The sequence below is a fragment of the Strix uralensis genome, chromosome 20, assembly GCF_047716275.1.
Source record: "Strix uralensis isolate ZFMK-TIS-50842 chromosome 20, bStrUra1, whole genome shotgun sequence".
NCBI classification, from domain to species: Eukaryota; Metazoa; Chordata; class Aves; order Strigiformes; family Strigidae; genus Strix; species Strix uralensis.
The window spans coordinates 10,058,414-10,083,552 of record NC_133991.1 but is presented as its reverse complement, the minus strand read 5'-3'; the positions used below and the strand labels follow the sequence as shown (position 1 = coordinate 10,083,552).

The 25,139-nt window shown below is 55.0% G+C and overlaps 1 protein-coding gene across 3 annotated transcripts in view; it reads right to left on the bottom strand.

Moving 5' to 3' along the window:
• Positions 1-22,132, bottom strand: part of DOC2B (double C2 domain beta) — a 43,696-nt gene extending 21,564 nt beyond the window's left edge. Inside the window, exons 1-5 of one of the 3 annotated variants that reach the window (XM_074889906.1) lie at positions 22,116-22,132; positions 21,749-21,949; positions 14,148-14,690; positions 2,849-2,928; positions 1,318-1,341 (exon numbers count right to left, since the gene is read on the bottom strand). In XM_074889906.1, the coding sequence (XP_074746007.1) occupies positions 1,318-1,341; positions 2,849-2,928; positions 14,148-14,478 (435 nt within the window). In that variant the 5' untranslated portion in view covers positions 14,479-14,690; positions 21,749-21,949; positions 22,116-22,132. Of the gene's footprint in view, positions 1-1,317; positions 1,342-2,848; positions 2,929-14,147; positions 14,691-18,178; positions 18,332-21,748; positions 21,950-22,115 lie in introns of those variants that run through there. The other 2 variants (XM_074889908.1, XM_074889907.1) reach the window with 2 other exon arrangements.
• Positions 22,133-25,139: the final 3,007 nt, after the last annotated feature.

Below are 25,139 nucleotides of genomic sequence, written 5' to 3'. Positions count from 1 at the left end.
CCCGCACATGATGATACGGCCCAGCATAACCCTGGGAGAGTCCTCCTGCTCGCCTGCCCCGCAGTCCAGAAACAGCTCCCACACCGCCCTGATTTATTCTCCCATCGATCCAAGCTGAGCCACAACGTGCCTGAATTCAGCCGTGCCTGAAGTGTGAAAGGCAGGGGACGGGCAGGGCTGCTGCCAAGACTGAAAGCCATTAGCACAAGGTGGCTGCTGGCAGCCTGCCTGTTCCTGCCTGCACAGGGTCCTGAGCTTTCTGCCAGCCAGGGAGAGGTGGCAGGAACACCGGGCACACCACCACAGCCCTGCTCCAGCCAGGGAGCATTGGGGTTTCTTGGTTTTACCTCCCCAGCACCGTGATACCCCACAACAGCATCTGCTTCAGCCCTGATGCTGCTGCGGTTGCCCAGGGCTCACACCAGCCTGGCGGGGGTGACAACCTGGTGCCATCCAAAATCAGCTTCCTGATGGCAAGTCACCTCTATGTGCTATTACGGAAACTGAGTCACCAAGCACCTCACTCCTCGTGTAACCACACAGCCTGGGGATAGCCCTGCGGCTACCAGCATCCATACCCACATTTCCCACAATAAAGCAAACCTGCTTTTGTTGCCTATTCCAGCTCCATCCAAACTTGGGATATAGGCTGACCTGAGGGTCTGGAAACACGCAGCATCTCACAGATTCTGCTGTGAACGTACACCAAGAAATATCTCAGATGTCCCCAGGCACCCGGCAGCAGGGCAAACCCCCCGCACAGAGTGGCTGTCCTGACCTCCTGCAGAGCAGAAAATTGGTGGCAGAGCGTAACGGATTGGATTTAACCTGCTGCTGGTGCCTCCAAGAGCCTCCTAACCCCCTTCCCACTCCCCAGGAGCCAATAACAGGACTCAGGAGGAACATCAGCAGATATAAAAGTGCTGGAGATTAAAATAAACAGAGAGAAGCAAAAACATCTAAAGGGAGAGGGTTGTTGGGGGGGGCTTATCAAAGGGAGAAGGAAAAATACTTCTCACATGGCTGAAACAGTCCAGGTTTTAATGTCTGCTGGCAGCCACTGAGCCTCCAGGAGATGCTGGAGTTGGGACATGTCCTGGGGGCACCTTCTTTAGGGGCCTGAGCCATCGTACCCAAGACACCAGCCAGGCCAGCCCCAGCCCAGGTCCAAGGGCAACACACATCCCATCACTGCAGCTCGTGTGCTTGGCCCTGGCACTCCCCAGCCACCGCAACACCCGCTCTACAGCACCACTTCTAGCATCTACACAGCCAACGCCAGCTCCCACCGACAGCAGCCGGGGTCCTGGCCCTTACCTTTTTGAAGTCAAGTTTTGGCAGCTTTCCCCAGGCGAGAGATGAAATGAGAGCGAGCAGATGGCAATGTAAATAAAAAGAGAAAAATGGGAGAATGAGAGCAGAATGGAAATGAACAGGACTCGAACACTTGAATGTCAGAGCAGCGAGGGGGGGTCTGCCCACCCCACAAGCAGGGGCGATGCTGGTGCCACGTGTTGCCCCCAGCTCTGTGGGACGGGGTCAGGCACCGCTATTCGCGTACAGCTGGGTGGGCACGGCGGGGACCGGGGCTCTCCTCCATCAGCCCTGCCTTTGCTCTCGCTGCTGTTAGATGTATCACTTGCTGCTTGCAGGTCTCCTTCCTCCCTGTCTTCCACCCACTGCAAACCCAATTAGAAATCTCCTCCTTGGCACCGCTCCCGAGCGCACCAAGGGAAGCCTGACCCAGAGGCTGCCTGCGAATTCACCGGCAACAGGCAGGAGGGCGGTGGGGAGGGAAGCAAAACCCACCGGCTGCCTCAGCCCTGCCCCGACAGCCCTGCCCAGGGAGCAGCGCCAGGTCTGCCAGGGCAGATGCCTCCCTGCTCAGCCTCAAAGCCAAGCTTTTGTGCTTGAGGTCTTATTGCAGATGGGGAGAACCCTGGGGTGGGGACGTGCAATCTCAGCAGCGGGCTCTGGGGTGGGGGCTGCAAATAAGCCAGTTGCAGCTGGAGGGAAAAGGAGCATCCTACGAAGGCAACAGCATGAGCTGATTCTCTGGGGGCTCAGCTCACAGTCCATTCTCCTGCAGTTTTTCCTGTCTTCTGTAAAAACCCTCCACCCCTTCCCAAGATCTACAGGGACTAAGATCTTCTTCCACCAATCCACCACTGTTAGGGCCCAGCCGTATTGTCCTGGAGCCATCACTGCTCTGGTCCTTGTGCCAGATGAAGCAGAGAGAAACTGAGCAGCACCCAGAAGCACCTTCCATAGGTCCAGAGGCAGAATCAGGACCTCAGCTATCTGTTCCTGCTCCAAAATGTGCAAAAAACCCCTAATTGCTTCAATCACGCAGACTGCAAAGGCGCTGAGGCAGAGCACTTTGTGGCAATGATTAGCAGCATTTAAAAGAGCCATTTATAAACTGACAGCCGGTCACAGCATCAAGTAAATAACAACATCGGGTTGGGTGCTTTTCTAAAAAGCATCAATAGCCGCAACCATCTCGTCACGGGGATGAGCAGCCATCTCCGTCCCACTGGAAACACCCAGAAAGGCAGGGAGGGAGGGGAAGGAGAGGGTAGAAGCACTGGGTGTTGGGATGGAAGTGGAGCTGGCAAAGAGTTGGCCGCAGTCGGGGACACCAGAGCCCCCGGTGCAACCCGGGGATGGGGGGACACCCGGCCATCCCCACGTGCTGCCCTCACTGCTGCATTTGCTTGGCACAGCCACGGCACCCATGTGGCCTCGTGGTTTTGGCAGGGCTCTGGTGACCCCACAAACAGGACAAAGGTGGCCACCTCCAGGCATATTCAGTCCTGCTGTTCACACGCCTGGCACTGAGACGTACCTTGGCTTTATTGATCGTGCAGTGGAGAGCGTTGTTTTCTTGATCATAGAGCAAGCTGAAATCCAGTGTCCCCAGCGTGGCTGCAAAGGAGAAAAGATGTTATTAACCTGCGGGGCCCAGCAAACACTGGCTCTTCTCCCTCTAAGCACAAAAGAAATGGATGAAGATGCTAAAGAAATGGCTGCAGACATTATAAAATATAAAGATTCCTCCTGTGAGCTGGGTTACAAAACACGGCTTCGTGCTGGGAGGCTGGTGGCCATCCCCACGTTTGGCCAGCGGGGCTGGCACAGCCCTGGGAGAGGAGTGAGAGGGATGAACGGCTGCAGCTCGCCCAGGCACTGCGGCCAGGCTTTGCCTCCGTGGGCTTTCACAGGGGTCACCCCCATCTATCAGCAGCCCCACCGCAGCCCGCAGCTTCCCATCCCCCAGGAGCTGAAGGCTCTTCTCCGGGAAGATCTGGGCACGGCTGGGACACAGCTGAGACCTGCTGTCGGCACATCTCCCCCCTCCAGCGCCGCTGGCATTCCCAGAATGAGTATTTGTATACTGACACCTTCAAACAAATGAGCCACCAATGGGATCCCTTCCCAGCTCCAATTTGGCTGCAACTGTAAATTAAACCCAGTGAGAATGGAAATGCTTTTATGGTTAAAATGAAAAACACCAACAGCTTTTAATCAGAGCAGCGTTCCCTTATGGCATCCACAACCCAGGAACGGCAGCGACAGGGCAGCTCCTGGGATGGGACCACAGGGAAGGGGCAGGAGACCAGAACAAACCAGAAGAACCGCAGCAGCACAAGTACATTTGATTTGAAAAATTCTTTCCCTGTGGAAGATCTGAGCAAGTTGCGCTAATCCAAAGCAGAGGAAAAGCCTTAAAAAGACATGCTTTCCAAAAACATGATTTAATCTTCTCCAAGGCTCCCAGACCCGATTTCCACACCAAAGCCTGGACTCGGAGCAGCATCTCCCCCCGCACAGCTTCACCTGTCACCAGCCTTGCTCTTCCAGGGTGGCTCTGGACCCGGCAGCCCACACTTTTCCAGGCCCACCTTCCCAAAAGGGGTCTGCCCGAGCGCTGCCTTGCCACCGCACAGCATCCCACCGCTGTTTCCAAGGTAACTGCACCTTCCCGCTGTGCACACAGGTTCAGAGTAGGGAAAAAAAAAATTCCAAAATAAAAACCAGAACAATTTTGCTTAATATCAAAGCAGGGTTTGCTGCCTGGGAGGTAAGTTAGACAAACTTTATGGCAGGAAATAAGGTGGTTTTTTTCCAGCGTCAATAGCCTCTGCAGCAAGGCACCCCAGGAGGCGGCAGATATTCAGGGGACTGAAACCTTCCTGCTGCAATTTCACAGCGATCTTCCAGCCCAAATGCAAGCGAGCTACAGGTTTGCCTGCTAGCAAATAAAAATCATTGCTCCGGAGCAAATAACTTGCCTTCAAAGCAGAGCAAATATTCAGAGAGCTTTCTGCCAGAATAATGTACCCCCCCTTATTCTGGAGTAATTTCATGGCACATTAGCTATCGGTTTAGGTAAGCCATAAATCAGTGGGGTTTACCTGCCAGGGCTCAGGGAAGATGGAATTGATACAGGGTGAGGCCAAACCTGCAACACCTTGTGCGTCATCTCTGGGTTTGGCCCAAACGGGCATTTCCAGAGCAATTACTGGCCAAACTCGCTCCACATCACGCACAGAGGAGGAAAGTTCCGCAGTGCCCCGGTGTGCTGGGGGCTGCCTGGCCCCTGCCCGCGCTCAGTGACGGGGAGCTCACGGCAGAGTCAGAGCACCAGCCCGGGGCCGGTGCAGCCGGGAGGCTCCACGGCACATGGGCGAAAGCCAAGTCAGCAAAACTCAGCAAATCTGCATTTTTGCTTGAGAGCGGAAGATGAAGCCTCCGGTTTCAGAGCCTCATCATTTCCACCTGCCCTTTAATCAGCCGCTTCCTGCCAGCCCCACCGCTCGGCCCTCCCAAGTTCAAGCTGTTATTTTATTTTTATCACAGAAGGGGGCCCGCGGCTTAGCCTGCTGGATTTGGCAATTTATAAAACAAATTAAAAGCTTGGCATGAAAACAGACTTTGGCCAGGAAATAGTCACAAAGCCTCCTGTCCCCTCGGTGCCGCAACCTGCCCCAGGGGCGAGGGCAGCAGGGAGCCTCACTCCAGCAAGACAAGCAAAACCTAAAAGCACCATAACACAGCAGCAGATGCTTGTTTTGCAGATGGGGACTAAGGTCTTGCTCCCCAGCGCTCACGGTCCATGAGCAAACCCTGAGCAGTTCCCATTCATCTCAGAGCTGCCCGCAGATGGGAGGGAATAGATGGGGGTGCCTGGCTCCCCCCAGACCTGCCACGCTCCTTCCCTGCCTCTCCACCAACCCTGGAGGGGTTTTCCTCTCCACAGGGATTTTTTTTCGTTGATGGTGAGTCTCGATTCCCAAGGAAGGGTCTGTCTTTCGGCAGAGGGATGTGGAAATATCAGCGGAACGTGTTGTGCTAATTGCTTAAAAACGCAGCCATATGGAGATGACAAAAGGGATCAGCTAACTTGGGGTTTGGCCGCTAAGATGCCGCTGTGGAGCCGAGGACAAGAGCTGCCGCGAGAGCCAGGAGCCAGCGGGGCGGCGGATGCTGAGGACACATCTCCCGTGGGAGCACAGTGCCGACGGCGTGGTCCCAGCCCCGCAGTCTCCGTTACCTCCTGGGGATGCGCCGTCGGATTCAGCACAGTGGCGAAGGCAGGGACGAGGCTGGTGCTCAAGATGCCTGTGTCCCCGGCCATCTGCTCCCAGGTTGCTCGGGGGCCTGAGTTGATGGTAGGAGCCCTCCAGTTGAACCCAGGGGTGGGAGCCACCCCGCAGCCCACAACAGCTCCGTGAGAACGTCCATGGGACTGCAGTCCAGCTGGAGAGCCAGCCCTGCGCTCCCGGAGAGGGGAGCACATGGACCGAGCGGCTGAGCGAGCCAACACCAAAACCCCAACACGGGTCTCACTGCTCTCACTCCTCCTGCAAACCACTGGCAGCACATCCAGCCCTGGCTGTGGGAGACCCACCATCTCCAGCCGGCAGGATTGGGCCCAAAGTCTCCGGGCTGCAGTAGCTGGCTCCAAACAGGGCCCTCCGCAAAGCAGCCGAATCACCCTTCTCTGATTGCTTCCCCCCCCCACCCGTCCTCGCAGCTGAGATGCAACGCGATTGTGCTCTTAATTAGGGGAGCGAGTGCCTAAAAAAGAAAAGGGCAGCAATTAGCCTCAAAGCGCTATTACTAGACGTATTTAACTCGACTGGGCTATTCTGAACGCTGCCCTCTAATCACACAGGCTGCAAATAAAAAAATATAAATAAACGTCTTTGTCAGGCATTACAAAGGCAGCTTTGCGCTCTCCAGACAGCAGGCAGGATGTATCATTATTATTACGATTATTCTGCTCCAATGATAAAATAACCATTAGGAGAGCTGAACTCATTAGCAGGTTCTGACCCTCCTTCCTCTCTATGAATTGGGAGAGATTGATGGGAAGGTGCCAGCCAGGGTCTGGCATTTAACACAGGCTCTAAAAAGGAAAAAGAAATCTGACTTGCACAGGAATGCAGCCTCTTCTCCCAGTGACCTTTGGGCATTTTGATTAATTCAGTGGGCCACAAAATGATCAGAGGCCAGCATAACCAGCAGATGTGTCTCTGGGCTTAGCCGTGGGATATGGCGAGCACGCCCGGAGCCCGCGGGCAGCGCGGCATCCTGGCACAGTGCTGCTACTGCCCTCGTTGGTGGAGTCGGCAGAAACTGTTTATTGCTGACATTTCCCATCAGCGCCCAGGGTGACGAGGAGGCTGAAGTAGCTTCTATTTATACCTGCGGGATGAAAGGCAAAACGCGGTGATAAATCTGTGCTCTGCTCCCTTATCCAGCCCCTGTCCTTGCAGGCTACGTGCCCTCGCTTGGCCCACGCAGGGTGGCAGATCCACCCCCTCGGTGGCCTGGGACACCCCAGGGAGAAGAGCTCCTCAGCCCAAGAGATGCTCAAGGCGTGGAAGAGTCACCAGCACTTGCAGCACGGACCCACGAGCTTCGGCACAGCCGCAGCAGAGGGAACTGATGATTGAGTGGACTCCTTACCTTCCAAAGTCAGGGAAGCTTTCGCATCACAACTGCCATTAGAAAGCCCAGCAAGGCTCTACACTGGGAGAAATTGAGGTGTGCACAGAAAAACCACTATAGAACTAATTAAAAAGAAGTCCAAAAGCCTTAAGTCCTTCTGCTTATCAGCATTGCTGCTCCCAAGATAATCTGCTCAAGGATTTTGTGCCAGGGAGATCAGAGTGGAGCAGTAAAAAGACTGCTGGGGATTGTCTGGATTAGTTCTCCCTTACAGAAAGCACAGGTTCAGTAACCTTCAGACTGGGTATTTTTTAATGCACTATAAAAGATAGGTCCCTATTCTTCCGTTGCTTTAATTTTCTTCTGCAATGGAGATAATTTTAAAGGTCCTGAAAGGCAGCAAGTAATTCTGTGCACTTACAGCCCCATGTAAAATGTCTGTAAATGACTCCTCGGGAGGAACAGAAATTATTTCCTGCCATTTCCAAGCAGGGCTGCTGAAGATTGCTTTGGCAGCTGGCTGCATGCGCTCCTGCCTCCCCGCCTGCGACAGTGCCTCGTCCAGGTCCACCAGCACACGATGGGGCAGCGCAGGCAGCGAGCACCAGGGCAGCTCGAGGACTGACTCCCCGCCCCACGTGGGAGCGAGTCCCTGAAAGCCCCCAGGGTTATCCCCCAAAAACAGCACCATCAGTTCCAGCACCCCCAGTGCTCCCAGTCTGTGCACAGACCTGCTTGGGCTGCTGCTTACAACTCGCGTGGCTCCGCGGCGAGAGGGTGCGCAACTTGTCAGGGATGGATCCTGCAAGGTGCTGAGTCGAGGTGCTGCAGACCCTGACAGCTGTAAGCCCCCAGGTCTGGTGGTAGCACTGACCTCTGGCATGAACCTACAGCCACAGGCACCGCGCAGGTTTCAGCATCAGATGGGGAAGGTGGTGAAGGCAGGCGGACACGGGACACTTCTGAAAGTCAGTGTCACCGTGAGCTATTCCATGAAAAAGGTGTCCTGGGAAAGGTGCTGGGACACGTCCCAGGGGCAGCACACCGTGCTGGACACAGACATTCTCGTCAGCACCTGGAACACACGGTACCAGTTGGCAGCATCGCGGGGCTCTGGTCCGTTGCTGCAGGCAGGGAAGGATGTTCCCAGTCCTACACAAAAACCCAGCAGGGACCAGATCCAGCACACAGGCAGGAGATCTTCCTTCCTCAGGAACTCCACAGATGTTGCTGAATTCATCAGGACCAGGAGTGAAAAATAAGCACAACTTCTCTTTCTTGCAACTGCGCCCTTCCCCGTCATGGGTTTTTCAGTTAAAATCTACAGCAATTAATATTTCTTCATTTTGGAGACACAGCGCCAGCCCCTGGCAAGCTCCGGAGTAGGGAGCTGTTTCTTTGTGAGGCTGGTTGATGGATGCTCATCAGCTCTTCTGTCTTCTCCAGGAGGAGTGTTCAGAGGAACACTTATCTGCTCAGAACAGTTCAGAGATGCAATTATGTTTTACAGCACTAAATGGTCCCTGATGTCAGCAGCAATTAGACTTTCAGCAATTTCAATTTAGAGATGGCCTTCAAATCTCTCCCTCTCTCTTCCTTTAATGAAATACAGTATCGCAATTAACAACACCCCAAAATTGCCTTCAGTGTTAAACACAGAGATGAAAGATCTGGGAACCCCTTGGGCTCAAGCGTGTTGGAGCGAGGGATGTCAGTGACGGGATGAGGGTGGCGGGGCTGCTGCGGGGCAGGGAGCTCCCCTCCTGCACACTGGGACCAGGGGAGGGCTGAGGGCTGGGCAGGCTGCTGGGGAGGGAGGGAGCCAGGCCAAAGGAGGGCCCCTCGTTAACCAGCAGCCACACAGCTCCTTCGTTAGCAGAGACACTGGAGGCCATGGCTCTTATGCTCACTCTGTCAAAGGATGCCCGGACAGACCCTGCTTGCCCTCGTGCGCTGGCCTCACTGCATGTCCTGAATTTATCTCCAGCATTTCAGGGTGTCCCTGGCCATGGCCACCCCCTGGGAATGAGCATCTCCGGGGGCTGAAGGCCCTTCAGCTCCTTGGAGGACCAGGAGCACCCGATGCGCAGCCTCAGCCTGGACCACTGATGGGGCAGCCAGCAGGAAGGGGCGAGAGCTCACCCCATGCCAGCATCTTCCCAATAGCTGGGTAACCCACGGGAAACCAGACAAAAGCTAATCCAAAGTCCCCTCGGATAATGAACACCCCGTGTCTCCCCTGGGAGGGCTACAAGCTCCATGATGCCCTTAAACCTCGGGTCTAACACTGCCCCCGGTACCTATCACATTTCTTTGGCGTAGGCAGCTTGGGTCGTGGTACAGTTGGCAAAATCACGCTCCAGGCTTTGCTGAAATCAGCAGTGGTTTGTTTAGTTTCCTGAGTAAAAAAAATACTTCTTTTGGCCTTATCTGGATTGAAAAGACGATTCAAAAGTTATAAATAGCAGTGGCAGCATATGCTAAGGAGCTGCATTTCAGAAGTAAATATCCTCATCGTTTCACATTTCCCCTCGTCATGTCTCCTGCCTCCTCCTGTCTGGCCAAAAGCATTGCCAGGTGACTTGCAAACCCTGCACCCCTTAAGACCTTCATTCTTCTTTACGTCTTCAAGCAGCCAGTAATTAATATCTGCATGACGGCTTTGCCTGCCTAATTATCTTCTTTGCTCAAAATGAGAGTCTTCCTAAATAACTTCTGTGGCGTTGCTTGCAGCAGGCGTCACGAGCAGCCGTGCGCCAGGACAGGCCTCTCAGCTGTAGTTTGGAGAAGTCGTTTTTATGCTGCTGCAGCTTGAGAGCTCGTGAGCCTGCTCCTCCCGTGAATAAAGCTGGGCACGCTCTAAAATTGGCTGGGTTTGTACATATATAAACAGCCCAAGAGCACTGGCAGGAAGAGTATGGGGCAGCTCTTCCTGAAACACCAGCTCCTGCTGCAACCCCCTGCTCTTGGGCTGCCTCCCCATCCAAAAACACACAGCCAAACACATCCAGAGGAGGGAGGAAATTCCAGCGCCAGCCACAGCCTCACTCCAAAGCCAAACAGCAGCTCAGGGGAATGGCACATTCCTTCAAGGGCTAGAAACTTGCTTGCACATTACGGAAGAAGGATGGCCGCTTCCTCCAGTGCTGTCCACCAGCGAGAGCAGCCACGGCAGCGCTCCCTCAGAGGAACCACGGTTCTACCTCTGTGCTGCTTGTGCAGAGATTTCAGAGGCCTTTAAAAAGCCCTCAGGTACAAATTCACGGCGGTGCTGTGGAGGGGAAAGTGCAGCCACTCGAGGGGCAGCGGATTTGTGTGGAATCAGGGGAGATGGGAGGCGAGACCCAGCTCCTTGCAGGTGGCACATTGCCACCTAGCTGGCATTTACTTATTTTTCTTGTGAAGCAAGTTTCCCTGGCAGTATCCCTGGAAGCATCCCGGGTGGCTGGGGACCCCAGGGGACAGGCCACTGCTGCTGCCACCGAGGACCAGCCAGGGGAACCGAAGATGAGGTGAGAACTGGGTGTCCCGAGGCAGTAGGAGCAAATCCCCTGCTTCCCATCGCCAAAGCTGGTCCTCCCCGCTCACAGCAGATGCTCACGCTGGGCCAATGGCACCAAACCACCCTTCTGCAGGGTTTGCACCAAACACCCATTTCCCCACCTCTCCTGCCTCATTCCCTCTCCTCAGCAGCTCCGTTGGGGACAAACCCACTGCGTGAGGAGTCCCTGCTCTGTGCAGCTTTGGCTCCGGTCCCGGAGCCTCCCTGCAGAGGTGGGACAGAGAAGGCACAGGGCAGTGATGAGTCCCTCTCCCAGGGTCTCCCAAAGGCCCTGGTACGGCAGAGGATGCTGATCACGACCCTGCAAATCCTCACAGCATCGCTGCTGGCAGGTCTGATGGGAAAGGCTGGCTCCATGTGATTCCCAGCACTCCCAGGGCCAGCCCCAACGTCTCTGCTCATTATCTGCTCTGTCAGCTCCCTGGCCCTGCCTGCTCCCTGCCACTTGCTGCATTCAACAGGCTGCTTACGGCTGCCCCGCAGGGACCGTGCTTGTTTTCCTTGGCACCTCCCCAGCTCCCCTGAGCACTGCACTCCCGGCTCCACAGGGCTGCACTGCGGTGCCCCAAACCACTGGCCTCAGCCCCACGTGCCCCAGAGCCACCAACTCGAGCCTCTGCATCACCTGCCCAGCGACCGGTGCCATCTGCCCATGGCAAATGCCCAGGTCAGTGGGTCCCCTCCCACCCTACCAATCGCACCTTGGCTGAGTCCTGCCCATCTCTGGAGAGATCCCACCTGTCTCCTGCAGCCCTGGGATTCTTGGTTTTCCAAATCAGCAAACACACACATACACACACACACACATCCCTGCTCCCTGTGGATGCCAAACCGCTGGGTCAGGCTGCCCTGCCTGGATGGGAGCAGACACTGATGTTTCTCCCAGAGCTGCCCTTCTCTGGGGCTGCCCACATCCCAGGGAGAGGTTGTCTGCAGGAGGGGAGCTCCTGCCAGCTCCGCAGGCACCTCCCAAGATTGCTGGTGGGGTCAGGAGCATCACTCGGCAAAGGATTAAGAAATGTGGTGCAGGGAGCCAGCCCAGGTGAGCTGCAGCAGGGCGCAGGCAGGACCTACCTGCACCGTTGCCTGCAGCCCTGCCAGGGGGGCAACTCCGGTCCAGCCCCTGCCCGATGCCACCCTGCAGAGACTGAGCAACGCGGCCCTGACACCCATCAGCCTGGTGCTGCTGGAAACCAAGAAACACCAGGCTGGAGAAGTCACCCCGGACAGGAATGAGTGTAGGGGAAACCCAGCCAAATGCTGCATTTCCCCAGGCAGGGACAGCTCTACTCCTCCCACCTGGCCAGCCAGCACCATCGCTTTGGTGTTGGAGGAGGGAAACCAGCAGGCAGGTGGGACAAATGGGAAGGAACCGTCCTCTCCTCCTCCTCCTCCTGATGGATTCTGCCATGGCAAAATCTCTCTCCCTCTGGGGCTGTGCTGAGAGCATCTCTGGGGAGCGGGGCAAGATGTGTCCCTGCCCAACAAGACCTCGACTCATGGGCGCTGTACCCAGGCTCTGACACCACCATCCCGAGAGACGCCGGTCAACTCCCTGAACCCTGTGTGTCACCAAGGGAACTGACACCACCTAAACCCCAACACTGTCCTGCTGTACAGGCAGAGACAGGCTCCCTAGGGGAAATTTAGTGCAGGTGACTAATGCAGCAGCCCTGAATCACCTGCCAGGGACATGGGGGAGCTGAAAGACACTCCCCAGTGTAGCCGATGGCTCAAGTCAGGCTGCACAAATCCCCTCCCAGCTCCCTGCCTGGGAAATGGGGCCAGCGAACCCTCATCTGGCTTTGCGACTTGGCTGCCAAACATGGAGGAGTGACAGTCTCATCCTGCACGTTTACGCCAACCAGTGCCCTGAGAGCGGCTGGGGCCATCCTATGCTGTCCCCAGAGACGTGACACCAGCAGTCCCACCTCCCCGCTCTGCTCCTGGCACTGCTGTGCCTTTGCCAGCTGAAAACCCACCACATCTGGCAGAACAGCCTCAGCAGTTTGCCTGACACCTGTTACACTGTAAGAAACACTCTTCCTAACACCAGCCAGGGTGAGACAAACACCCGCCAGCCCCCGGCACCAAGCCGAGCTGCTTCCAGCATCACCGGTGGGGCTAAATGCAGGACACAGCACCTTGGGCAATTTCCCCACAAGTCACCCAGTGAAAGCGCTGCTCCCCAGGGCCCTGAGTGCTTCGGCTCCTGCACACACCTCTGCCCCTGAAGCCCAGTTGCTTCCATTTCTATTGCGGGGTGAGCAAAGATGATCTAATAATTAGAGCAGCAAATAACCCAAATCCGGTTAAAGTCACTGTTAACTGCCTGGCTGGGATAAACACGGCTTAGCAGAGATGTTCTCCCTGCGAGCGCAGCAGCTCTCGCCTCCTCCAAAGAGAGCGTGACCCCAACATGGGGATGGGGAGAGAGGGAGCGTCGCTTTGGGCTCGCAGCCAGAGCCCCAGCCTCTCCCGGCACTGTAGCTGGTGGTCAGCAGGCAGAGGGGGGCACGGGGGCTGCCATGCTGCCTTGCAGCAAGCACAGCCCTTTGGGGAGCCCTCCCTGGGGTCATGCTCTGGGGTCTTGCATAGATGGGAGCAGTCCAGTGCCCAGCAGCGAGGGAGTGATGCTGAGGCAGGGCTGTGACATTTTGCACAGGGAAAGCCACCGCCTGCCCAGCGCTGGGCCATAAACAGCTCAGCGTTGGGGGAGCTCAGCCTTCCCCTTCCCCCATGTCGAGCACACAGCACCGCTCAGCAGCACTGACTCCCTTCCCCGGCATCTCCTGGCTTCAAACTTTGTGCTCAGCCCCTTGCAGGATCTAAAGGCTGGGCTGAATTGAGACCTTGGGCTTTAACTGACCTCAAGGAAAGCAATGCTATCCCAGCCACCGTGGCTGGCAGAGCCAGACAGCAGCTGCTTTGCAGCCTGCGAGCTCCAGCGAGCTGGATGGGAAGGACGTTTTGGGTGGGGAGGGGTTAAACCTCACTGCAAACACCTGCATCTACCAGAACCAAAGCCTTTTCTGTTCAAAAGCCACCCCCTGGTCTCATGCAGGGCTCTGTCTGCAGCTGGAGGGTGAGGAATGACACGCCGGAGTTTGCCGAGGGAGAGGGCAGAGATTTCCCGGGCAGATGTCATTCTGAACAAACCTCCCCAATCTGGAGCCGGGCGGTGCTGGAGCGTATCGCCAGCTAATCAGCAGGGTGGCTGGAGCAGGCTGCACCACCGAGACAGATTAACCGAAGGGTCTGAGCCCAGCTGGCAGCCTTCGGAGGCAAGGAGGCGAGCAGGGACGAGGCAGAGAAGTGCATCAACCACAACGGCGAAGCACAGCAACTGGTGGCTCTTGGGAGACTTCCCTAGTTTGGGTTCAGCGGCCAGCCTGGCTGCAGCAGGGACACTCCCAGGGCCTCCCTCCATGCAGGGACAGCGCTGTGACAGCCGCCTCGGCCAGAGCAGAGGGTTGTCACTGCTGCCACATAACCCCAGGGATGGACAGCGTGGCCGGCAGCCGGGAAGGGCGCCCAAGCTCAGGCACCAAGATGGGGGACCAGTCCTAAGACCCGCCCTTGCCCTCAGCACCCGGCAAACTCCCACGGAAACTTAGGAACTCACTGCAGTCGTCGGACTCGTAGCCCTCGGGGTCCACCACCTCCTCGGGTGCTTGGTACTTGGGCGGCTGCTCAGCGGGCGTTGTGCCATATGCCCCGAAAAGCTGGTCCACGTCCTCGTCCTCGTCGCGGGGGGCCTCGGCAGGGCTGACGGAGGGCTGGCTGACGGCGGAGCGCAGGGTGCCGCTGCGGCCGACGGTGGCGGGGAGCCCGCGGGGGAAGCGGGGGAAGTAGTCGGAGATCTGCTTGATGGGTTTGATGGGGCCGGGGCAGACGTCAATAGCCATGTGCTCCTGGATACTTATGGTCATTTTCTCTCCTTTTCGGAGTGTCATGCATGCGGCTGTCGGTGCCAAGCCCCCCCGGAGAAGCCCGGACCGTGCGTGAGGGAGCCGTGAAGTTTCTGCCGGGGGAGGTAGAGGCAGGTGAGGGGGGAGGCTCTGGCGGGCACCTTACGTTGTTCTCGCGCCCTGAGCCTCAGATGCCGCACGCATGCTGCTGCCGCCAGCTCTGGCTCTCGCACAGCCCCTGATCCTGCCAGCGCTGCCTGTGAATAAATGAGCGAGACGGAGAGACGGATAAGAGGCAGGGGGTGGGCTCTCGGGTGATGTCACCAGCTAGCAACAAAGCGGTACCCAGCAGCGGAGGAATGAGGGCTGTGGCCAGCCTGCCGCCCCGGCCACACGGCCACCAGCGTGGGCAGCCGGCCCGCTGCCCCTTCCCCAGCAAAGCCCTGCCATGCCCAGCGGGAGCAAAGCAGAACTTGGGTCGAAGGCCACCTCCCCACACCCCTTCACCCCATCTCCCTGTCGAAGCGGGGTCAGTCCCTGCCAGACCCCTCCGGAGGGGGGAAGGTCATGGCGCGGGGTCAGGAGCCGCTGTCTTGTTGCGTCGCATCCTCGGGGCGCTGCGGGGAGGGAAGCAGGGCTGCCCCAGCCCCCGGGGACCACGGCAGCCCCCCCCCCGTGCCCTCCCGGCTCACTGCGGGGCCGTGCCAGGGAGGTGCTCTGCTGCATACTGAGCAGGGGCACGGGTGGCACGCTGCCCGCTCCCAGCTCCAGCCACACCGCCTCTCGCAGGGGCAGCCCAGATTTGGCACCTCGCTGCCATCGTTGGCCCCAGCCCGCAGCAACGTCCTCTCCGGAGCTCAGCACCAGCCGGGCGAGCTGCCCGCAGCCTCTGGGGCTGGGAACGCACCAGGGACTGAAGCAACACATGGCACTTGCTCGCGGCTCAGCCGGCACAGCCTCTCCCAGCCAGCCTGTGGCTGCCGGCATAGAGCAATGCAGCAGGTAAAGCATCGCAGAGGAGCAAGCGATGGGCTGGGCCGGGGCTCGCAGCCAAGCATGGCCATGCTCAGCACTCCTCTGGCAACCTTTCTGGGCAGGGACAGGGCCCCGTCACCAGCCTGGAAGGGATCAGGCTCCCTGCAGCCTGCCACAGGCTCCCTGGTAAATGCTCAGCTGTGGTTTGATCTCAAACTGGTGTTTTTACCTAATCTCCTCCTGTGTTCAAACTGATAAATCTGTGGTCCCACAATCTACTGGAAGTGGACTTTTGAGCAAGGAGTGCCAGAAGAGACATGGTGTGAGAACATGGCACAAAATGCTGCACAGAAACTCACCCTGCCCAGGAAAATGTGTCTGAAATATTTTGTAGGGGTAACCCCCCTCCCCCAGTGCAGACTTTCTGCTGGCTCAGGCGTGGTGGGTCTGGCACGAAGCTGGGACACACTGCGTGTGCTGGTCACCCACCACCACGTCAAGCCGACAACAGCCAGTACCACCAGGTAACCTGACAACACACAGATCCCATATCAGTGCACAGAACTGCAGTCTCCTGCAGGCTGGCATGCAGATGTCTATTAAAAATAAAGCTCCATTCTTTGGAGAATTTTCCCCAAAACTCAGCAAAATGACACCCAACCTATCTGTCTAATGAAGTTTTCATTCAGATTTTGGTAAATGTTAATGAACGCCCCTGACTCATAATATACTGACATGAGGCAAACTAACCTAATTTACTTCTCGCCGGGAAGCAAACATTACTCTCCTGAAGCATCCAAACTTGTCATTGCTCTGTACCTAGACACGATGCACACGGATGCTCTAATGACCTGGGAGAACAGGAGACTGCTCAGCTGCTCCTTCCTCTCTCTGCCATAATTTTGCTTCGAGGCAGCTCCTGCCTATTGCACAGAGGTGATCTGTGCTGCTCTGCCAGGAGACAAACTGCTCTCTTGCAGCAAGGTCCAGCAGCAGATCCAGCCTGAGACTGTTGAACCCTCCTTCCCGCACCCAAGGACTCCTGGTATATTAATTCAGATGAAAACACCACCTGATGCACGCTCGTGTAGTCGAGGCTGAAAACCTCGCAGGTGGCAAGACGATGGGTGGGAACGTCGTGGGAGGCACAAAGAGCTGCCTCCAGGTTTGGAGCAGCCTGGATGTGCTCATACGCACAGGCTCCATCTTTGGGTGCAGCATCCAGGATGCGGTGTGGACTCAGACAGAACGAAGCAAAAATTGGGCCCGATGCCCAGAAAATAGCAGTAATTCCCTCTAAGAAAGGGCAAATAAATAAATAAATAAAATTAAGTTATGTATGAGAACCTAATGTCATTATTACCATTACAAAAGCACCATTATTTCAAACATTTCCTCAAAGAGCACAAGACCCAAATGGACAAGGATTGTTTTATAGGTCAGAAAATCAAGGCTCTGGGAATTAAGGTGAGCCCCCTGAGCTCTGCCTCCTCCTGCGTCACACAGCACCCCAAAAGCTGCCCCGTGCCACTGACAGCCCACAGCTGGGATCAAGGCCCAGCAGCACCGATGGGAGATGCTGAGCTCACCCAGGGACGCAGAGAGCAACCGATTACGTGGGGACCAGATTAAGGGAAAAGCAAAGACAGAGCTGAAGCAGGCAAACCTCCCTGCTGTCAGGGCAGGACTGGCCCCCAAGGGAGACCCTGTCCCCAACCATTATAGACGGAAAGAAACAAAAACAAGTCTTACTGCTAATAGCCCAGATGGGATTTTCTATTCTCTGAGCAATCCCAAGACTACTGAAAGCAGCTGGAGCCTTTCCTTAGCTTTTAATGAGTCCCAGAGCAGCTTGGTTTTGATAAACCACACTTCTCCTACCATCTCACACTGCCTGAATGTTTCCTCCTAGGCTGCACAGCCCAATATTTACTGAGGGCTCCCCAAACATGGCTGGGGCTGGCTGCACAACCAGGCACCAAGCACTGGCAAACATGATGCATGACAACACAGAAGGTAAAAGAGACAAAAATAGAGAGTTGGGCTGGAAGACAAAAGCAGGGCTTGGAGATACAAAACCAGTTTCCAGGTAAAGCTTTTAATTCCCACCGTCTGTCTAATGCCCTGGAATGTGACTTGGTTTGATCCCTTGCTCTGCTGGGGTTATTCTGAGCTACCACAGTGCCCACACATGTGGCCTTTATCTTCCTGAAGGGGGAACGCTGGCTTCCTCGCCAGCCCTGCAAGAGGGAAGACAGACAATTTAAACATCATGTTGCTGATTTCAGCAGGGGGACCGACAGCTCTGCCTGGCAGGGAGCAGATCCACACTGCAGGGGGATACCCCATCCCTGCAGGAAGGGAGGACATCCTTCAGAAAAGGTGAAGGCAGCCATCACAGAGTCAACATCAAAGCGGGAATGGGATGATGGAGAAGAGCACATTGCCCCCGTCAACTGCGGCGTTTCCTCCCAGTGGTGCGTGCAAGTTGTGACAAGATCCTGAGCTCAGCACACGCGACATTGCACTTCAGCGGCTTGTTCTGAGGTGCAACAGAGTGCTCACATCTGATGAGGGCATGGGTTGGTGTACCAAAAACATCCCATAATGTGAGCTGGGATGTGCGATGCAGAAGCCATCATTCCAACTCCAGCCCGGTTCAGAAAAGGATCCTGTCCCGGAACAGCTTAGACTTTAAATGCTGTCCTGAACAAGGGGCATAAGCAGAGATTTAGGCACATCCCAAACAAAGCCTGTGCCACTAACTCACCCTGTGCCTTGAGCAGAGCCCTGCAGCAGCCCAGCTTCCTTATGTGACCGGGGAGCTATCCGTGCAAACAGAACGAGTATTCCTACAGCAAACAAAACAGTAGCACGCAGATTAAACACACATCCAAAAATACAGGCTGTCCTCAGGACACACTTCAACCAAATTTGTTTCAAATGCTAAGCATCAAATTCTGCTGTCAGTTACTCCATGTTTAAATTGACAAGAATGAGGGTTGATTCCAGTTTAATCAATTTCTTTCCAAATGGAAAGTACAGCAGCAAGCAGGACTGCACATTCCCATCGCTTACCAGAGATTCGATGACTGACCCACTGGTTCTTTATGTAATATTTTTCAGCTCAAACCCAAACGATCTCACAGAAACTCTCTGCTCTGCCAGTGCTGCTGAAGAAGACACGAGCCTGATGAGTACCTGAAGAGCTGATGCCAAATTACAGCCTCCGTTTGGAGGAACTACCTCTGGATCTCACATACCCTTGAACTCAGGGGGACCCACTGCAGGTTGGGAGCAGGGAGGTTTGACAGTCACCCAGAGGGGTGACACACACCAGCACCAGCCTGCACAGCCCTACCTTTCTTTTTGCTTTTTCCCAGCCATTCTTAAGCCTGTGTTAAGCCACCATGAATACCCACAGCCTTAGGCATGGGAGGGTGCCATCAGGTAACACCAGCTCAACCTGGTTGAGCAGGGGCAGGAACAGAGGATACCCACGCTGCCAGCCCAGCTCTGCCAGTGCTGCTGGAAGAGACCCCTCCATCCCTTCAGCGTGACTCAGGACCCACATTGTCTTCAGTCCACTCCGCTGGTAGGTATGAAACATATTTCTTTCTTCTTCAAATAAGCTTAGCTCCGGCATGGCTGTGCGCATGGGAAGGGGGTTAATTGAAAAGCAACATGTGCCGTGCTCCTTGGCTCATGCAAGGCGCTGGCTGCTGGCTGCTGGACGGTGACCGGCAATGAGGCTGATTCCTCTGAAAGATCTCTGCCCTTGATTGCTGGGGAGGCTTGGCTGAGCCCGTTGAGCGTGTTGTGGACCCTACCTGGTTAAACACCCTTTGCATTTACTAAATAAAGCAATAATAATAATGATAACTAGGAAACTTGGCTAAATAATCCTAAGAGGCTTACTCCAGGCTGTGCTGATTAAGGCTCCCTAGCAGCACCAACATCCCAGTGCACCCTGGCTCCCACTGCTCCTCTGTGCAAATAATATCTGAGGTTATCTGTGCTCAAACGGGCCCTGCTAACAACCATCATTTGACCAGATTTAACCAGCAATTACCAGCTGCGAACAAAATCACTGTGGTAAAATACAGCCCACACTCTATTACAAAGCAGACACAAACAAACCATTTCAGAAAGCCAGGCAGAGGGCAAATACCAGCAAGAAAGGGTCCTCTCCCCTCAAAATATTGCTTAAGGTTCCCAGAGACCTTATGAAACACCCAACTAGTGGCAAGGGTGAACAGCGTCTTCCTCACCAGCACTTTGCTACCCGCAGATGGACCTGCAAGGGAGCTTCCCAGAGGACAGGAGGAGGTAGGGAGGCATCTGCTCTCTGTGCATCTTCAGTGCCATTCAGGATGGGCCCAGAATAGCTAAACTTTCTGTAGGGACTGATGTTTAATGTGTAGCATATGTTGCCATTTCGATGTGAATCCCAAAATAGTTGGTGTTTTGTTTTGTAATTTTAATGCACTGGTTTTTGGAGTGAAATGCCTACCCCTCCTGTTCGGGAAGGGAATGTGCTGCACATGTACACCCCGACATACAGTTTCCAACATGCTATTCACCTGCAAATCAACCAGAGTAGATAATCAGTTGCTGTAAATATTAGCTGTATGGAGAACACATTAAATACACACAAATTCACTAGGGTGGATCTGTGCGCAGTGAGAAGGGGAAGCTGGAGGAAAATCCAACCGAATGGTGCACAAGGGGAGGGTGCTCTCCCCCGGAGCATTACTGGCCTGCACGTGTCTCTCAACACGGAGGCTGAAGCCAGTGGGGCCAGGGAGCAGCCGGGCAGCCTGCAGGCAGGGCAGCCTGCCAGCAAGGCACCGGGCAGCTCTGCAGCTGTGAAGCACGGCCCATGCACCCGCTGCTCCCCAAACGCAGGGCAAGAGCAGAGGGACCCCCATCCCACACACCCATCCAACCTGCGCAAGCAAACCTGCATCCCCGGGGCTGGTCTAGCTGCTTTTGGGAGTCTCCCAGCAGCAGAGAGGGGAGGCACTGTGGGTTGTCTGTGCTGGCAGGTGGCAGCACCCAGCTCACTCTGTTGGGTTAGAAACATGGGGTGATTTGGGTTCAGCCCTCAACAGAAACCTGAGCCACGTTCCCCACTCCGATACAGCCACTGCATTGCGCTGTCTTGCAGTCAGCACCTACCAGAGAAAGCAAAACTTGTAGGAGAGAGGGGCCAGGGCAGCCCTGGGCAAAGCAGGACTCCAAGCTGCCCCAAAACACCCTCCTGTATGAACCCTTTCCCTGCCTGCATCCTGCTTCACCCTCGCTGACATCCCACCTTGGGACACAGCGCTGTCCAGGGCCCACTCTTCAGGGATATTTTCTTAGGAATGAGCCTTTTTTGACTTTTTCCTCTTATTTCCTTTATGGTTCTTGGGTTCCCTCTAAGTCTAGAGCCTTAGCAGGGTTTTACCATCACAAGGCCAAGTAAAGTTACCTTTTCACATCACACTGGCTTCATTATGTGCCTGTAAGTTAAACGCAGTCCCAATCCCTTGCATTCAAGGGAGGGGAGAGTTCTGCATAGCATCAACTCTTATTAGGCTAATTTTATCTGCTCTCAGTGCCTTTCCGAGCTGGAGTCAATGTCCTCTGAGATTACCCAGCTGACTTGTCTTAGTAGTTTTACCCTGCTTTTACTTCTTCCCTTCCCGACTGCCTCCCAGCTGCAGGAGGATGACAACATCGTTTCTCAAGACTTCCCAGGCAGCCAGGGGCAAAGCCCGATGTTTATTCTGCAGCAGCACCTCACCCTACAGTGGCTGGGGCAAGCAGCGAGTGTTGGCCTGGGGAGCTGCACTCAGGCTGGGCACTGCTGCCTCCCGCACACCCAGCTCTTCAGACTCCACAGATGTCCAGAAACAGAGTTAACATCAGCATTTAGGGCCTGGCCCTGTTGCCATGGAAATTGATAAGACTTTCTGCTCACATTTTGGTGGGAGGAGGCATTTCAGGAGTCACCACTACCTTCCAGAGTTAACACACGCAAAGCCAAGAGAGGGCAGAAAGCAGCCGAGGCAAGGGGAGGACTGCTACCACCCCACACTCTGAGAATTTGGAGCTGGATGCAAGCAGAGGGAAAAGGCCACCGATAACTGGCAGCATCAAGATGCTGCACAGTGAGCTCCGGGGATTCATGAAATAACATCTTGGTTTTGCAGAATTAAAGAGCAATTTGGCTGCATTAAGAGAGCATTATAGCTGCTCCTCTCCCACATACACATCAGGCTAACGACATCCTGTCAAAAGCAATCCAACCAAAGCCCCCGTACGGTGCTGATACTTAGTGCAGTAAATGTACCTGTCACAGCCCTGCAATGGCTGGCGGAGCTCTGTCCTGGCTGCTGCTCCTCCCAGCTGCTGCCGGCGCAGCGGGGAGTTGTCCTGCCCGTCCCTGGATCATGAAGCTCAACCAGACTCGGTGAGCTGCGAGGCCATCGATTGCTGGGGCCACCAGGGTGTTTTCCTGGCCCCATCCACAAATCTGGGTATCACGCCAACACTGCAGAAAATAACACAAATGAAAGAGCAAAATGAAAGGCCCTGGAGTCGTGCAAGGAGAAGGGCAAATCTATCTCTACTATGGGGTCAGGCTGCTGGAGGGGGCAAACAGCCCCAGCTTCCCTGAACTGGGCACGGCTGCTCGTGTCTGCACCACAGAGACAAACCTGTTCTTTTGAAGGCTGCAAAAAACCCCTGTGGAGGTACCCGCAGGAGGTACCTGAGGGAGCAATCCTGCCGGCTGGGGAGGCAGCGGGGTGATGCGCTGAGCCCTTCCCCGGGGCAGGCAGCTCTGAGCTCTTCGTGGCTGCCAGCCGGCACGAAGCCGCAGAAGCAGCCGGCGACGACGAAGCCCCGCAGTGCCCCGGCAAGCGGCTACACCGGCACCTGCGGGTTAGCAGTAAAGAAATTGAGGCCACAGCCGAGACAGACAGACTCCTGCCCGGAGAGCAGCTTTACTGGCAGCGTTGAGGAAGGCAAGCCAGCCTGCAGGATCCCTCTCCTCTCAGATCTACGGGCAGTTTAGCCATCTGACCTTATGTCACCCGACCCAAGGCGATGCAGGACAAATTTTTTATTCCATTGTGGGGAAGCCCAAGCATTTTCCTGCTCTGTAGTGAACCAGGGAAAACAAAACTGCAGAAGAAGGGATAAACCACCAGCCAAAAAAATGAGAGATGGAGGGAGAGGTGGACAGGTATATGGTTCAAGATACAAACATTAAAATTATACCCATCTAAGGGGGGCACTTCCCAGGTCATTAAACAGCCAGAGGAGTCACTAGATGGCCCTGCTAGTCCTGTTCATCTGATCACAGCAATGGATATTAAGAAATCCTCGTTTAGCTACTCTGCAGGCTTTTGAGGACCACGAAATCTGCTCCGAGTCAGCTTCTGGGTGGAAGGGCATCCCGAGGAGAGCGTGGCAGCCGGGTGGCACCTTGGCCAGGCACATGGAGGGGACTTCCCAGGACATATGGCACCTCCGGGCCTTGCCGGGGAGATCAACGGTCCTTCCCAGTCCCACCATGACCTGGGTGTCCCCTTTCCTCCCCGAGACGGGCTCCACTTGCCAGAGACACTGCAAGTCTCTGCCTCAGTGTAATCATGTTGACAGTGATGGGTATAAGAGTCAGGGAACCATATTAATGAACATCGTGTTGCTGGATAATCATGACATTAGCATTATTGGATTAGAACATTTGCATAATTTGGGCACGAGCCGATACCTGCACCAAGACATATGTTTACATGAATTTACATCCATTTGCATCCCAATGAAGCTCATCCAACTGCATCCTCAGCAGCTTTCTGGGTGACCAGTCACGGCCATTGGCAGCTCAACCCCAGGGACCACCTCCTGCTGTCAGGCACAACCTCAGGCCACTCAGATGCCAACAAAACAGCAACACTTTTCCTCCTCAGGGTCTTACTCACACAGGTTACACCTCAGCTGGGATAGTCAAGTCCCTTGCAGGGGTCACGAGCAACACACCCCCAGCCTCAGCGTCAGGGTCACCCAGGCTAAAAGGGTCCCCTTCCCAGTCCCCATGGACTCTTTCTGCCTCTTGAGAGCCCAGTTCCTGGGTCCCAGGATAACGAGCAGTTAAGTCCATCCTATTCACAGCTGTGAAAAAACTCAATAACACAGTCCCAGCAGGCTGCAAAGCTTGGAATTTAAGAGGCCAATAGAGAGAACCCAAAATGAACTCTTTTCTCTTTTTTAAAAAGATCACATGACCTTTGATTCAATTACTTGATTTTACAGGAAGGGGGAGAGAGATTCAATTACTTGATTCCTGATTTCTTAACACAGGAATATGGACTTTGCAACCGTGAGCCACAGAAAGGCAAAAAACCCTTCAAAGATGCATTGCAACAATTTGGTGGCAACATCAGATTTATACGGCTATAAGAAATAAGCAGTTTCCCCTCCTGGCCTCCTCAGCAGAACCTGCTCCAGGATTTGAAGTAGCGCAGTAATATCTGAGCGTAGAGTCTTGCAGCCCACCCACAACATTACAGGGCAAGAAGCGTTCAGCAGGCAGCGGAGCAGCTGCCTGACTATGTGCCCCTAAGTGCTTTTCTAATTTAGAGCTGCACAGGGAGTCATTGAGTCCCTTTGCAGGCCTGGTAATTACGAGTCAGGAGGACCAGGATGTGCAGGCTCACTCCCGGGGCATCTCCAGCCCCAGAAATTACTGCTGTGCTCCTTCCAAATGCTGACATGAAAACAGACAAAAGGACCGGCCTGCCGGTGTCCAAACCATTTCCATCAAGACTCAGAGTAACCACAAGCCTCGCCACTACCGAAAGCTTTGCAAATTACAGTGACCTATCTCTGAGCACTGGCCTGCAAGACGGAAAGAGCTCAACCCCAAAGTGCCCTTGGGATTAAACATGCCTGAACCGATCAACAGCAACAAGAGCAGCAAATGCTGCGGGGAGCTCGGTGGGAAGTTTGCTGGAATGCGGTGAGACGGAGCAGCCCTCTCCCCCTTTAGCTGGTGCAGATAACAATGCTGCCATGGAAATAAAAGCGCTGCTCAGACAAAATCATCTGGTATTTTCAGGGTCTGTTCACCCAAACCAACCCACATCCACTTAGTTTCTTGCCGCTTCCTGCAGCTGAAGAAACTGGAAAGAAAAGGAGCATCAAGCCATTGTTCTCTTGGGGGAATGTGACCCTGGGGGACCCCCGTTCTCAGCCTCATCATGCCCAGATGAGCCCCCGTCCCGTTCTGCAGCTGGATCAGCCGTGTCCTCACCAGCCGGGCTGCACGGCACCTCCCCAGCGAAGAAGAGCCCAGCCCTGTCGCTGCGGCACAGAGGAAGGTGAGGAAGGTGGCCTGTCCCTGCCCTGCATGGCTCCCACCTGCCTCATACAGCTTCAAAGGCTGGCATTTAGCATATCTCTGCTTTAACCACTCAGGCTATTAAATGGGGACATTTGAACTTGCAAAAACCATGTCAAGACCCTTGGCTGGAAGGCAGCTGAGAAGCTCCCAGTGGTTTTGGCAAACTTTTATCCTTTAAGTGCATTGTATTTCACCCCAAAGTCATGCTCAGTTTCCATATCTGGAACCTTTTACACTCATAAAGCACATGAGAAATAGAAACAAACCTGGCAGATGGGTCAGAGGGACTCCATCTCAATGAGAGGGAGAATTTCACCAGAATTTCTGGCTGAAA